Here is a 15,467-nt window from a genome sequence, read left to right on the forward strand (position 1 = left end):
CCCCCCCCCCCCGAACCTCCCTGCCGCTTCTCTGGCCCATGGCCCCCTTACTGTGATGCAGAGCAGCGCGCTCGACAGTGTGTGGGGGGGAGCAGGCTTGGAGCTCCAGAGGGAGGGAGAGAGAGGAGGGGAGTGGTGTCAAGTTTCAGGAGAGAGGAGGGGGGGAGTGCAGGAAGGGCTCTGGCTCTGGCAGTCGGAGCCCGGGCTGCTCTGTAAGCCGCGCACACGCTCTGTATGGGGGGAGAGGAGGGGAAGTCCAGACATTGACAAATTCCCCCCGGACGCTATTTTTAACTCGAAAAAGCCGGACATGTCTGGGGGAATCCGGACGAATGGTAACCCTATTATAAACCCCTGCATTAGAAGTCAGGGTAATAATTATTGCAGAGATAAGTTGGCAGGTGGGACCAATTAGCTCCAACCAAGACCTAAAGGAGGTGGAATGAGCTGCCTCTAGTAGAAGGAAGTAGTTTAGGAGAGGAACTGCAAAGTCTAGGGCAGGGGTCTCAAACATGCAGCCCGGGGGCCGCATGCAGCCCGCAGAGCTCTTCCCTGCAGCCTGCCAAGCTCCCCGTGTCCCACCCCCAGTTACTTCCAGTCACAGCCAAACTCCCCTCATTCTCCCCCCCCCCCCGAGTTATTTTATGTGACAGCTAAGCTCCCTGCTCACTGCTCCCCAATGTTTGGGGCCGGGTCTCTCCCCCGGCCCCATCTGCCGCCCCCACGCACCTCCCCTGAGTGTCCCCCGTCCTCACCTCTGCACCCCCTCCTAACCCCAAACTCCATCCCAGAGCCTGCACCCCCACCCCCTGCCCCAGCCCGGAGCCTTCACCCAGCACCCAAACTCCATCCCAGAGCCTGCACCCCCACCCCCTGCCCCAGCCCGGAGCCTGCACCCAGCACCCAAACTCCATCCCAGAGCCTGCACCCCAGACCTCCACCCCCACCCAAACTCCCTCCCAGAGCCTTAGGCAGGTGGGGTGGAGCTTGGGGGGCAGGTTCTGGGCATCACCAAAATTTCTACAAACCTGCCACCCCTGGAAGAGGCAGAGCAGTGGTGGAGTGGTGGTGCAGCCCAGTGCAGTGGGGGGGGCTTTAACAGAAGTAAATCTAACTAAGTGCATGTTTTGTCCTTTGAGTGAGGTGCATTACTGAGTGTATATATTTTATTAAAACCACTTGGAAATGACTTGTTGTAGGAGCAGCAGTGATCTGTATGCTCTGTATAATGCTTAGCACTTTCCAGGAAGGAGGGGGGGAGGAGCATGCTCGGGGGAGGGGGAGAAGAGATGGGGCAGGGGCGGGACCTCATGGAAGGGGTGGAGTGGGGTTGGAGCTGGGGCCAGCGACGGGGGGTGTCAGTGATGCGGCCCTCGGGCCAATGCACTAGTCCTCATGTGGCCCTTGTGGTCATTTGAGTTTGAGACCCCTGGTCTAGGGGGTTGTTAAGGGTGAGGTTTTTTTTTGCTGGTTTGTTTTTTATCAATAAGGCTAATCTCAGATGGGGTGAATTTGGACAATAACTTCTCCTAGTAGTGGGTGAGGGTAAGGACTTTCTGTTTTGCTTCTCTTCCATCCCAATTGCTGAAGAAGCAAGCAGAGGGATTTTCATTGTCTGAGGGCTCCATTTTCCCCATGGGCTCCTGTTTCACCTTCACCTCACCCAGCCTTGTGCTCCCCAGGTGAAAGTAAATGGCGCTCATGGTTCAGCCTTTGCATTTAGGTAACTTAGGCGGTCGCCTAGAGCACTAGGATTTGGGGGGTGCCCTTTTCTTCGGCAGCGACCGCAGCGGCTGAATCTTCAGCCGTCCAGGTCGCTGCCGGCATTTAGGCGGAGGGAGCTGGGGCAGTGGAGCGCAGGGAGGGCCGTCTGCAGCAATGGAGGGGTGGCACGCATTGGAACTCCGCGCCCTGCCTCACCCCTGCCCCTCCTCCTCTCCGAGCACGCCGTGGCTGCTTCACTTCTCCCGCCTCCCAGGCTTACGGCGCCTAAGCTGATTGGCTCAGGGTGGGGGGTGGGGAGCTGCTGCGGCGGGGCGGGCTATGGGGGGGGGGGTTCGGGGACGGGGGGGCGCAAGGTGGAAGTTTCGCCTAGGGCGCGAAACATCCTTCCACCGGCCCTGCTTATATATGTGGGCATCTGCTTAGTTGGACCATGTCTAATGTTGCCAATGGGGTGCAAAAAGCTACTTCCGTCAAAGGAGGGAAACGTGCAATCCAAACAAAGCTATTCTATCTACTAGAAACTATAGTAATGAGTTAGATTTGTTAGAGCTCACTGCTTGTTACTAATGACTGAGAGACTTGGGAATAGACCAAAACTTCCTCTATGCAACACTAAAATCATTTTTTTAAAAACTCAGCTCAGCAAAGCTCTTTTACACACACACACACACACAAATATACGAATAGTCCCAGTGTTCCTAGTACTTAAGAATACACATTACTTCATCTTTTTACTGGTTTTGGTCCTTACTGACTTTGTCTTCTGCCCATCCTCTAGAAATTCATAGCAAGTATAAAATGTAGCCATAAAGGCCCCCAACAAATTCCACGGGTTTAATCAGATAATTTCAAAGAGGGCTTAGTTACCATCACAAATAAACAGGGTGATTTGTTTTGCTGAGCGAGATGTTTAGAAGGGCTTATAATTAAAGGACTTACTATAGTTTGACTAATATGTGGCAAATATTTTTCAGGAAAATATAGTTAACATATTTCTTCATTTGGTAGCACAAACTTGCCAGAATCCAGTTGCCAATCTGAAGTACTAATTTCCTAGTATAATCTTATTATCATAGGTGGAGGTGTTAGGTGAAGCTAATGTTGCCTAATTACATTGCCTACTGATGTCCCATATGGGAACACAACGTGGCCCCACATGATGGACTTTCTGACTTCAGTTTATTTGTAAAAATCTTAAGAAACAGCATCCCAAGAAACCTACATTAAAAATTTAGCCAAACACTCAAATGTTAGGAAATGCCAGTATTAAGCTTGCCCATGCAACCTTAATTCAGCCCCTTTGTGTGTGCATTGTGATACATTCTTAAATTACATGATCACAAACTATTTTCCCACAGAAACTCTGCCTCGTTCAGTACACAGGCTGGATTGAATCTGGGGATGAATCAGTTTTGTGTCGTAAATGAGGCTGTTCTCTGTAGGGATTCCTGCCTCATTTGTTGCAGAAATTGGTGGTGCATAGTGAGTGAGGCAGGGGATTTTAGGAAGACAGAGGATGGTCTCATGGCTAATGCAGTTGAATGTCATCCTGGAGAATTGGATTTTATTCCTAACTTTGTAACAGGGTTCTTATGTGGTGCTGGGCAAGTCACTTAAACCAAACTTTTCATAATTGGCCACTAATTTTGTATTCCTTGTTTTCTGAGTGCCCAACTTGAGGCACCTGGGCCCAGATTTGAAGAAGTGCTGAACGCTCTCTGCTCCTGTTGAAGTCAGTGGGAGCTGTGCTTTGAACACATAAAGTCCTATAAAAATGTAAGTCCTCTGAAAAATCAGCCGTAGGTGTCTCAATAAAGCCACAAAAAATTAATACGCAACTTTTGTCTTTAATCCATCTGTGCCTCAGTTTCTTCTGTGTAATGGGGACAAAATATGCTTTAGACAGATATTGTGAAGATAAATTCATATTTTTGCAACATTAACTCTCTGTTCACTCTCCTCCGTCCATCCTGTGCACTGAATGAGGCCAGGGTTCTGTGGATATAATAGTTTGTTACCAGAATATGCACAAAGGGGGCCAAATTAAGGTTGCACAGGCAACCTTAATTCTGGCATTTCCTAACTGTTGAGTGCTTGACATCACAACCTTAAAAATGTTATTTTAAGCTTTTTATGTAGTATGTATTTTACATTGAAATTACCTTTTGCCTGCACCTTAAGATGCTGTATGTTTGTTTACTGTTCAGTCAAGGTACATTAATATAATACATTAATGTTTTTAAAGCAAATTACTGCAAGCACTACGTATCTGCCACTGCAAGTGATGAAGAAATTTAAATGATTTCTGCTGTTGAAATGGGTATATAAATATACCTGTTTCCACAACTTGACAGCAGCAAATGTCTGAGAGTTCTCCTACTGCTGGCTAAGTCCCTTCCTCCCACCACACACACTTACACACAAAAAGAGGAGGAGGAGGAAACGAATGTTCATATAACACACGTCCTGTTATTGATTTTTCACCCCAATCTACCCAGAGTCTTCTGTGCTGGAAATAATTAGACCCTGTGTACAAAGATGAAGCAAGAATCAATTCAATGCCAGGTTGCCAAAAATGAAGACAAGGGCAGCTAATTAATGTGGTGTATGGCACTCGTTTTTTGGATGAATGTGCTTCCCATTTTGAGAAGCAGCTCAGTGGTGGTGATGTCACCCAGCCTGCTGTTAATTAAATGGTGTTAGCTTTATGCCTGTACAATTCCATTGGGGGAAAGGAAAAAAAATACACACTTGGGTTGCAGCATCATTTTACAGGAGCTCTGCAATTAAAAAGAAAAGTCTATAAAATGTACAGTGTGAGTTCCATTCCCATTGCAAGAGTTTATTTCCTCTGATATATAATACACTTTATTTTTACAGAGCATTTTTAACAAACAGCATCACAAAACACTTTAGAACTGCTAAGAGGAAAAGAAGGTTTAAAGGCTGGCTTTGAAGAGAGGGAAGTGTTGTGGTGTCTTGGAGGGCAGGGAAGAAAATGTTGCAAACAGATGGGGCTGGATGAGCAAATGAGCAACTTCCAGCTGTGGACAGTTGTAAGGAAGCCATGAAGCAACAGCCAGGTTGGAAGAGTGGAATGAGGAGGTGGATATGAATCCAGAGTAAACCATCAGAGCAATCTTGAATTGAACATAAGAAGTGAAGGTGATGGGAATGAGATTGTTTAGCAGGTCTCAGAATGTAGAAAGACTTACAAAAGGGATTGATAGCTGAGGTCAGAACTTGTTGATCACTGTAGACACCCAGTTAAGTACTTATGAAAGTACCGTGAAAGGCAGAACAGACAAATTTAGAGATGAGAGAGGCAGTCAGAAGATAAAGTATTGGGTTTAGGTTGACATCAAGATTTCAAGAGGTATTCAATGATATTTTTGTAATTTGTAAACAGCAGAGAAATCCAGCTATTCCCAACAGTGAGATTAACCAAGCAGAAAACCTCAGGCTTTCAGTTTTCCCATTGTAGGCAGGTACTAGTGCTGCCTAAAAAAATGCTTCGTGCACTATAGCTCTACAGCTGCTTCACTGCAGGACCTCCCTGCCTCTGAGCAGACCTCATTTCTACAGGCCTTACTGGGAACCTACTTCTGTTTCTTCCTCTTTCCTACCATTCTCCTCCATCTTACACCAGAGGAATCTCAGTGGCAGCCTGGTGAAAACTGTTCCTAGGTCTGCTCCATCACCACATGTGCACTGGCTCTGCTCCTGCCTGCCTTGCTGCCACTGGCTTTGCCCACATGTGTTTGCCAGTTGGGAAGATCCAATTTAACCCAGGCTGCCATGATATCTTCTGAGGGTGAGGTGAAGTCTGTCTGTAAGCCCTGCTGGGTTCCTCTGCTTTTGACCTCCATGGACTCCCCTTTATGGCTGGTGTTATTCTGAACCCTCCTTTGTAGCCCTGGGCCTCCTTCCTGGTTGCCTCACCCCCACCTTGGCAATAATACTACTTCCCTAGCAAGGCCTCAGACACCGATTTTCCTGTGTTCTGGAGGAGTCCTATATCAATGATAATTCTGGGTTGAGGCAAGTTGACCCATACCAATTACGCCTCTCCTTTGCCTTGTAATAGGCTGGGATCTTTCTTTTCTTGTGACATTTCCTTCTACTCCCTCCTCAGCTGCAGACTGAATTCTGACCAGTCTAACTTATGTAATTATTCTGTATTCATCACTGTAAGGATGTGAATAATATCATTTCCTCTTTCTCCTCCCCCAGTAAATGGGAGGGCAAAATCCTCCTCTTTGCCCAAGAGCGCCAAGATCTCTTCCTTCTTTGATTCAAAATCCTTGTCCAAATGAGTGTCTAATTGTTAAATCTCTGGAAACTGAAGATATTTCTGTACTATGAGTTGGTGCTTTGAGATAGGAGAGCATATGTGGGTATTTCTTGACGGAAAGCTAACTGGAATAAGTGAGTTGTTAGGATAGATTTGAAGAAGTGTTAGATCCTTAGCCTATCAAAGGAAGGAATGCTGGTCTGTGAATAATTATTGATAGATTATTTATGTGTAGAAGAAACAGGCTATAGAAACAAGAGATTTTTCTGGCGTGACATTCATGTACTTCTTATGAGTCGAACTCTCTTCTACTTGGCTGCTAGGTATCCATTCTCTCCATTCTGATCCCACCTTAAAACACTTCTTCTGTGCAACCTACCATTAGATCAACTCTAATGTTGAGGTGCTTATGTTATCTCTCTCATCTGTCTAAAAAAATAGTTCCTCATCCCTCATTGCATTTTGATTTTGAACTGTATTGTTGGTCTATTTAAGCCATTTGCTCCATGAATCTATGTCCTTCTTGGACATAGGACCAAGCACAGTGTTGATGCTCAGTAAATAATAAATCACTATACCAATTTAAGTCAAATAGTTAAGCCAAAATAAAAAGAATTTGGTAATGTTCATTGTCACAGGTTCACATTTTCTTTTGTAGGTTCACAATGGCCAAACCAAAAATAGATAGTGTTGGTATGACTTTTCAGTTAAGGGTTATAATAGATGCTTGTCTTAGCCAGTGTGTTCTCATTACTTCATTACACAAAAGGAAAATCTGTGGAACAGCCAGAGAGTAGAACTGAAATGGATTTACTGAACTTAGCCTAGTAGTGGCTGAAGTATTAACAATAAACCAGAGCTACTGAGGTGCAATTCAGATTTCAGTAATGTCCGTGTGCTGAGGAGATCTTAAGCTCATGGACACAATAGACTAGCACAGAGTCTGATCTCCTATAGCCCATCTTTCTTGAGAAGGCCCAGCAGGCTAATGTTTCAGGAGGATATTATTTCTGGAGAAGTGTTAGTGGTTCACATTGCTTTTGTTGGTTCATAATTTATATTTTTAAATTATTTATTGCACTCATTTAGGGGTTCAATTCAGGAAAGCACTTAAACATGTGTTTAGGTGCCTTACTGAATAGGGGCCTTAAGAGTTTGAGCCCGGTATTGGTTCCACTGAAGTCAATGGGAGTTTTGCTATTTACTTCAATAGAAACAGGATTAGGCCTGTAATAGGTAAAGGATTTGTATGCTGTGGGAGCATAAATATTACACACACCATCCAAAAGCATAATAATGTAGACCTTGTTATTGCTAAAATCAAATCATGTTGCTTTAGATTTCATATAATAAGATTAAATTGAGTCAGAGTTTTAGATGTCTTTCTTTTCTTCTGTAGTTTGGCTTTGCATCCTCGGAAAGACATTGTGGTAACTGCAAGTGATGACCGCCTCTGGAAGATGTGGGCCTTTCCTAATGGGAACATCATAATGACAGGCGAAGGCCACACTGATTGGCTTTCTGGCTGCTGCTTCCATCCAAGGTTAGTACAAACAGTACCTTCAACCAGCGCTAATCCCTTCTGGGGAAGTGCTTGTTTGCCTTTTCGTCCCTCGGTGGCCTGCTTTGATGACTTTCTATTCTCAGTGTAACCCTGTGCTCTCTGCTGAATTTCCAAACATGTAGATAAACGTTCTTTTGGCTTTCACTGTGTTGACTTAAGATTGATTGCTTTGGATATTTTGTACGTCCCAAACTTGGTGCACATGTCATTGCATCAAACAAATAGTACTGAACTTTTTAAGTCTAGCTGTGTTCATTCTCTGTGTGTCCCTGCACCGTGACAAACATTGCGTGTTCTTTAGTTGTATAGGACAGTTGACTTCCTTGTATTCATCATTTTTGTGGATCTTATTTAAAATATTTAAATTTCCCTAAGGAATAGGTGTGTGGGCTTCCCCCCAACCCCTTTATAGAAAGTCAAATGATTTTGCAGACAAAAAGTAATGTTTAGAACAGGAAACAGTCATAAGCTACTGAAATACTCCAAAAATAATTTAGAGTTAATGGTTATTCTGTAGAAAAATGTAATTTAATTATTCACTCGAAAACTTAGCTTTTCATCCCCTGAGATTGGAGATGTATATAGTAAAATGATTTTGCATCAGATTTATGTTGTAAACCATGGCTTGCAGTTGTAGTTAGAGCTCTTTGTATTTTAACATAGTGAATATCTGCTTGACTCCGCAGCCCAAATTTTAACTTAAAGCATTATTAAGTCTCCAAGTCTGCATTTCTTTTCATGGTGAGGAACTATCTATGCTGTTCTTCAGAAGTAATTCAAAAAAAATCTTTTCAATTTCAAAGCTTCTGTTGGCTTCTCATATGTTCATTTGCGAGAGAACTTAAGTATGTGCTTAATTTTCAGCTTGCACCATTTTCTTCAGTGGGACTTACATGTGTGCTTATGTGCTTTCCTGAAATGGGATATTATTGAGTAAGATGGAAAGTTGCAGACTTGATCCTGCATTTCCTTATGTACCCAAAATTCCCCTTGCCTTAACTGGGAGTTTCAGGTGCACAAGTAATGTAGGTTCGGACCCTAAAGATGGTGCCTTTGCTTCAGAATACCCTCCTAATACTTAAGTATCAGAGGGGTAGCCGTGTTAGTCTGAATCTGTAAAAAGCAACAGAGGGTCCTGTGGCACCTTTGAGACTAACAGAAGTATTGGGAGCATAAGCTTTCATGGGTAAGAACCTCACTTCTTCAGATGCAAGTAATGGAAATCTCCAGAGGCAGGTATAAATCAGTGTGGAGATAACTAGGTTAGTTCAATCAGGGAGGGTGAGGTGCTCTGCTAGCAGTTGAGGTATGAACACCAAGGGAGGAGAAACTGCTTCTGTAGTTGGATAGCCATTCACAGTCTTTGTTTAATCCTGATCTGATGGTGTCAAATTTGCAAATGAACTGGAGCTCAGCAGTTTCTCTTTGGAGTCTGGTCCTGAAGTTTTTTTGCTGTAAGATGGCTACCTTTACATCTGCTATTGTGTGGCCAGGGAGGTTGAAGTGTTCTCCTACAGGTTTTTGTATATTGCCATTCCTGATATCTGACTTGTGTCCATTTATCCTCTTGCGTAGTGACTGTCCAGTTTGGCCAATGTTCATAGCAGAGGGGCATTGTTGGCATATGATGGCATATATAACATTGGTGGACGTGCAGGTGAATGAGCCGGTGATGTTGTAGCTGATCTGGTTAGGTCCTGTGATGGTGTTGCTGGTGTAGATATGTGGGCAGAGTTGGCATCGAGGTTTGTTGCATGGGTTGGTTCCTGAGTTAGAATTATTATGGTGCAGTGCGTGGTTGCTGGTGAGAATATGCTTAAGGTTGGCAGGTTGTCTGTGGGCGAGGACTGGCCTGCCTCCCAAGGTCTGTGAAAGTGAGGGATCATTGTCCAGGATGGGTTGTAGATCACTGATGATGCGTTGGAGAGGTTTAAGCTGAGGACTGTAGGTGATGGCCAGTGGAGTTCTGTTGGTTTCTCTTCTGGGCCTGTCTTGTAGCAGGAGGCTTCTGGGTACACGTCTGGCTCTGTTGATTTGTTTCTTTATTTCCTTGTGTGGGTATTGTAGTTTTGAGAATGCTTGGTGGAGATCTTGTAGGTGTTGGTCTCTGTCTGAGGGGTTGGAGCAGATGCGATTGTACCTCAGTGCTTGGCTGTAGACGATGGATCGTGTGGTGTGACCGGGGTGGAAGCTGGAGGCATGAAGGCAGGCGTAGCGGTCGGTGGGTTTTCGGTATAGGGTGGTGTTAATGTGGCCATCGCTTATTTGTACGGTGGTGTCTAGGAAGTGGACCTCCCATGTAGATTGGTCCAGGCTGAGGTTGATGGTGGGGTGGAAGCTGTTGAAATCATGGTGGAATTCTTCCAGGGTCTCTTTCCCATGGGTCCAGATGATGAAGATGTCATCAATATAGCCTAGGTAGAGAAGGGGCATGAGTGGACGAGAGCTGAGGAAGCGTTGTTCCAGGTCAGCCATAAAAATGTTGGCATATTGTGGGGCCATGCGGGTGCCCATAGCGGTGCCACTGGTCTGGCGGTATATATTGTCAACAAATTTGAAATAATTGTGCATGAGGATAAAGTCACAGAGCTCAGCAATAAGTTGTGCTGTGTCATCATCAGGGATACTGTTCCTGACAGCTTGTATTCCATCTCTATGTGGGATGTTTGTGTAGAGAGCCTCTACATCCATGGTGGCTAGGATGGTGTTTTCTGGGAGGTCACCAATGCATTGTAGTTTTCTCAGGAAATCTGTGGTGTCACGGAGATAGCTGGGAGTGCTGGTGGCGTAGGGTTTGACTAGGGAGTCCACATATCCAGACAGTCCTTCAGTGAGAGTGCCAATGCCCGAGATGATGGGGCGTCCAGGATTTCCAGGTTTGTGGATCTTAGGTAGTAGATAGAATAACCCCGGTCGGGGCTCTAAGGGTATGTTGATTTGTTCCTGTGTTAGTGTAGGGAGTGTCCTGAGTAGATGGTGCAGTTTCTTAGTGTATTCCTCAGTAGGATCTGAGGAAAGTGGCCTGTAGAATTTGGTATTGGAGAGTTGTCTGGCAGCCTCCTTCTGGTAGTCAGACCTGTTCATGATGACAACAGCACCTCCTTTATCAGCCTCTTTGATGATAATGTCAGGATGGTTTCTGAGGCTGTGGATGGCATTGCGTTCTGCACGACTTAGGTTATGAGGCAAGCGATGTTGTTTTTCCACAATTTCTGCCTGTGCACGTCGGCGGAAGCATTCTATGTATAGGTCCAGACTGTCATTTCGACCCTCAGGAGGAGTCCATGTGGAGTTCTTCTTCCTGTATTGTTGGTGGGAGGGTATCTGTGTATCAGTGTGCTGTTCAGTGTTATCTTGAAAGTATTCTTTGAGTCGGAGGCGGCGAAAGTAGGCTTCCAGATCACCACAGAACTGTATCATGTTCGTGGGGGTGCTGGGGCAAAAGGAGAGTCCCCGAGATAGGACAGACTCTTTTGCTGGGTTGAGTGTGTAGCTGGATAAATTGACGATATTGCTGGGTGAGTTAGGGGTACCCCTGTTGTGGCCCCATGTGGCAGGTAGGATTTTAGACAGCTTACGGTCCTTTTTCCTTTGTAGAGAGGTCAAGTGTGTAATGTAGATCTCCTGTCTTATTTTAGTAAAGTCCATTTGTGTGGAGGGTTGGTTATTTATGAAAGTCTCCAGGTTGGAGAGCTCTTTCTTGATGTTTTTCTGTTTGCTGTATAGGATGCTGATCAGGTGGTTCCTCAGTTTCTTTGATAATGTATGGCATAATCTCTCACTGTGGTCTGTGCAGTATGTAGATATGTATGTAGATTGCTTGCATCTGAAGAAGTGAGGTTCTTACCCATGAAAGCTTATGCTCCCAATACTTCTGTTAGTCTCAAAGGTGCCACAGGACCCTCTGTTGCTCCTAATACTTAGAAGCAGAACTATGTATCAAAGGGGCATCGCTCTGATATTTGAGTGAATTCAAAAATAGGAGGCAAAAATAATAAAATGGGTGGGAGACGGCAAGGGAAGGGAGGAAGAATGGGAAGTTGGGTCTTCCATTTCCCTAAATAGCACAGAAGACATTTTTTTTCTTCAATCAATGGCAGCTCAGGTTGTATTGAACATAGGAGCCTGCAGTACATTCCGTATCAAACTTACAGATAAACAGCAAAACACTGCCATCCTCTCACCTCTTATGACCATAAAACTCCTCTCTGAGAACAGAAAATACAATTAGAAGAGCATGCTATCACTTATAAGGCTGCTGGGCATACTAATCAGATTTTGATAATGCATTGTTACCATGACACCGATGACTCAGATTTAAAAAAAAAAAAAAATCTCATTAGTCTTTGACCAGCAGACAGTCCTTTCAATAGGCCTCCCTGTTTCTCATTCAATTATTGAAATTTAAAATGAGCGAGGTACATCATTATTCACTTGCAATATGAATTTACTCTGGCTGAATGCTATATAAAGAGTAAAAGAAATGCTGCTACAGTATGTGCCTGCTGTTAGTAGATGAAATAAATATAATGGGACAGAACACATTTAATCAGGATTTTTTTCAGTTTAGGGCTTCTACACATCAGATGTTCTAGATGTGAAATTAACAAGATGCAAGTGGAAAGTTCTTGTACAGGGTGTCATGATTAAAATGTAGACATTCATTAGTTTAATTTTTATTTGCATGAATAAATGGTTTATTCACAGAGAGGGTTGAGAGGAAGGGTATTCCTGTAGGAAGGCTACTCAACGGAGATTCAAAGACCAGGGTTCAATTCCTTATTCATCCATAAACTTCCTGTGTGACTTTAGGCATGTAATTTAATTGCTCTGTGCTTTGGTTCCCCACCTGTAACATGGGGATAATGCTTACTTTCTCCCACCCTTTGTCTGTCTTGCCTATTAAGATTTTAAAGTCTTCAGTAAAGGCTCTAAAGAGTCCTGTGGCACCTTATAGACTAACAGATGTATTGGAGCATAAGCTTTTGTGGGTGAATACCCACTTTGCCAGATGCATGTAATGGAAATTTCCAGAGGCAGGTATAAATATGCAGGCAAGAATCAGTCTGGAGATAATGAGGTTAGTTCAATCCGGGAGGTTGAGGCCCTCTTCTAGTAGTTGAGGTGTAAACACCAAGGGAGGAGAAACTGCTTTTGTAGTTGGCTAGCCAACTACACTGTCTCTTATAATAATATTATACAATGCCTAGCACAATGGGGCCTAACCTGGCTGGTTCCATAATATCAATGAATAATAATCTATCTTTATAAGATATTAAAAACAAAGCTCTTGTACATTGTTAAAGGCTCAATTCTGTTAGAACTTGGGTTTCCTTTTCATAAGACAAGAGTTTTGCTACAAATAGAAGGAATAAACATTCTCCTTCAAGTAGTGTCTCTGTGGGTGTCCATTTCAGGTGCATATGTGCCTCTTGAGCCCTTGAGCTGAGATTTTCCATTAGCAGTGTTCCTTCAGCCGCACATGTTCCCAATGCTTCCTTGTGCTACACAACAATAGACTATATAAGGATGAGGGGGCAAACTGCCCTCAGTTCCTTCTCATCTGCCTCAGCCTGAGGCAGAGTCTTAGTGTGTTTGCTTTGAGTGTGCCTCGACTATCTTGTATTCAGTTTTTAGAATCATAGACTTTAAGGTCAGAAGGGACCATTAATGATCATCTAGTCTGACCTCCTGCACAACGCAGGCCACAGAATCTCACCCTCTCACTCCTGTATCAAACCTGTGTCTGAGCCATTGGAGTCCTCAAATTATGGTTTAAAGACTTCAAGGTGCAAAGAATCTTCCAGCAAGTGACCCGTGCCCCATGCTGCAGAGGAAGGCGAAAAACCCCCAGAGCCCCTTCCAATCTGCCCTGGAGGAAAATTCCTTCCTGACCCCAAATATGGCGATCAGCTAAACCCTGAGCATGTGGGCAAGACTCACCAGCCAGACACCCAGGAAAGAATTCTCTGTAGTAACTCAGATCCCACCCCATCTAACATCCCATCCCAGGCCATTGGGCATATTTACCGCTAATAGTCAAAGACCATTTAATTGCCAAAATTAGGCTATCCCATCATACCATCCCCTCTATAAACTTATCAAGTCTTGAAGCCAGATATGTCTTTTGCCCCCACTGCTCCCTTTGGAAGGCTGTTCCAGAACTTCACTCCTCTGATGATTAGAGTAGTAGTAGTTTGTTTAGGATTAGTTAATATATGTAGTTGCTAGTGATAGTTATAGTCAGTTAAAGATAAGTAGTGAGAGGATTGTTTTGTTCCGCTCCTTCCCATTGGGAAGACTTATTCTCCTGGCAGGGAGTGCCTGGCTCACCACGTTTTAATCGCTGCCTCTCTTGTTGAGGGGCTACACCTATGAACAACAGCCACTCTTGGGGCTTGTCTATACTTTTGGCTAAATTGGCACTGCTGTGATTCATGCAGTGGTGTTGATTTAGTGGGTCTGGTTAAGACAAGCTAAGTCGATGGCAGAGTGCTCTCCCCTTGATGTCTGTACTCCACCTTCCCAAGAGGCGGAAGGTAAGTTAGAGGGAGAGTGTCTCCTGTCAAGTAGCACAGTGTAGACACCTCTGTAAATTGATCTAAGTTATGTCGACTTCAGTTACGTAACTGAAGTAGCGTAACTTAGGTCGATTTACAGCTTTAGTGTAGACCAGCCCTAAGTGTGTCCATTGCTGGGGGGAGTCTCACATCTCCCAGAAGTGCAACTTCTGCCTGGCCCTCAAATCCCGAGCAAGGAAGAATAGGGAGATTAAACTCTGATTCTTCATGATGGAATGCTCCCTTCAACCAACTTCTGAGTCAGGTCAGGAGACCCCCTCCTGTACCTCTGTCTCCAGATAGATCCAGCTCCCCTTCAACCTCAGTGGAGGCTTTCCCTAAGAAAGGAAAGACCTTGGAGGCTTCAGGGAAGACTTCCAAAAAGAGGGGTGCAGACTCTCCTCTATGGAGCCGGCTCTGAACAAACCCAAGTCAACTGCCAGATCAATGGTCTTTGAAGCCTTGACCTCTGAGCTTGGTACTATTGAGTCATGGGACTCCTCATCCCATACCAGCAGGACCAGAAAGTCCCAGAACTCAGAGGAGAGACATGGCTCCAACAGGGCAGCAGAACTCTCTGCCAAGGACAAGGAGGGCAAGTATAAACATGATGGATTGGAACTATTGGGCTCAGCCCTGCCGTTGGTGCCTACTCATTTGGCACCCTCAGTACCGAGCAAGCAATGGCACCAGATACCATCAGTGCACCTCCCTCCCCCCCGCCATGGTACCATCGGCTTCAGCTACTGCATCCTTGGCTACTGCATCAGTACAGTCCTGTACTTGGAACCAGAAGAGTTCAGATACACTAAGGATCTATCTGCAATAGACAAACCCGGAGTCCCCACTCCTCGTGGGTAATGACTGGCTCTTGGTACCGAGACCTTGATCTCCAGACAGCCACTGTCCTCTGGTACTTTAGGACTCTTCACCCTTTTCTGCAGTTGCTCTTCCATTGGACGATATTCCACTGGATGATATAGGATAAAGAAAACGTATGGTCAGTCTCTTCTATTTCTGTGCAGGGTTTTTCCAACCTCACATTTCAGGAACCCATTCTGTGAAAATCACAGGGAAGATGGTGCTTGTCAGCAAGGGTGGCAGAACCAACGCTGCATGCCACCCCAACATGGGCCCCCGAATGGGATCGCGGGGCTGCTTATCAGCAGCAATTTGCCAGACCACTGGTAGTGTGTCATAGGGAGGCTAGAGTCATACAGTACTCTCCTTCCCAACCAGGCCCCACGACAGGAGGAGACATTTGAGGAGCAGGAGGCCAAGGTGGATTAAGAGGCCACCCCTCAAACACCTGTTTCATCCTCTG

At 44.9% G+C, this 15,467-nt stretch overlaps 1 protein-coding gene across 1 annotated transcript in view; it reads left to right on the top strand.

Moving 5' to 3' along the window:
- The window catches only part of SPAG16 (sperm associated antigen 16), a 757,728-nt gene that overhangs the window by 427,221 nt on the left and 315,040 nt on the right, over nucleotides 1-15,467 (top strand). Inside the window, exon 11 of the mRNA XM_034786388.1 lies at nucleotides 7,419-7,562. Within this exon, the coding sequence (XP_034642279.1) occupies nucleotides 7,419-7,562 (144 nt within the window). The remainder of the gene's footprint in view (nucleotides 1-7,418; nucleotides 7,563-15,467) is intronic.

The sequence above is a fragment of the Trachemys scripta genome, chromosome 11, assembly GCF_013100865.1.
Source record: "Trachemys scripta elegans isolate TJP31775 chromosome 11, CAS_Tse_1.0, whole genome shotgun sequence".
In the NCBI taxonomy this organism is placed as follows: Eukaryota; Metazoa; Chordata; order Testudines; family Emydidae; genus Trachemys; species Trachemys scripta.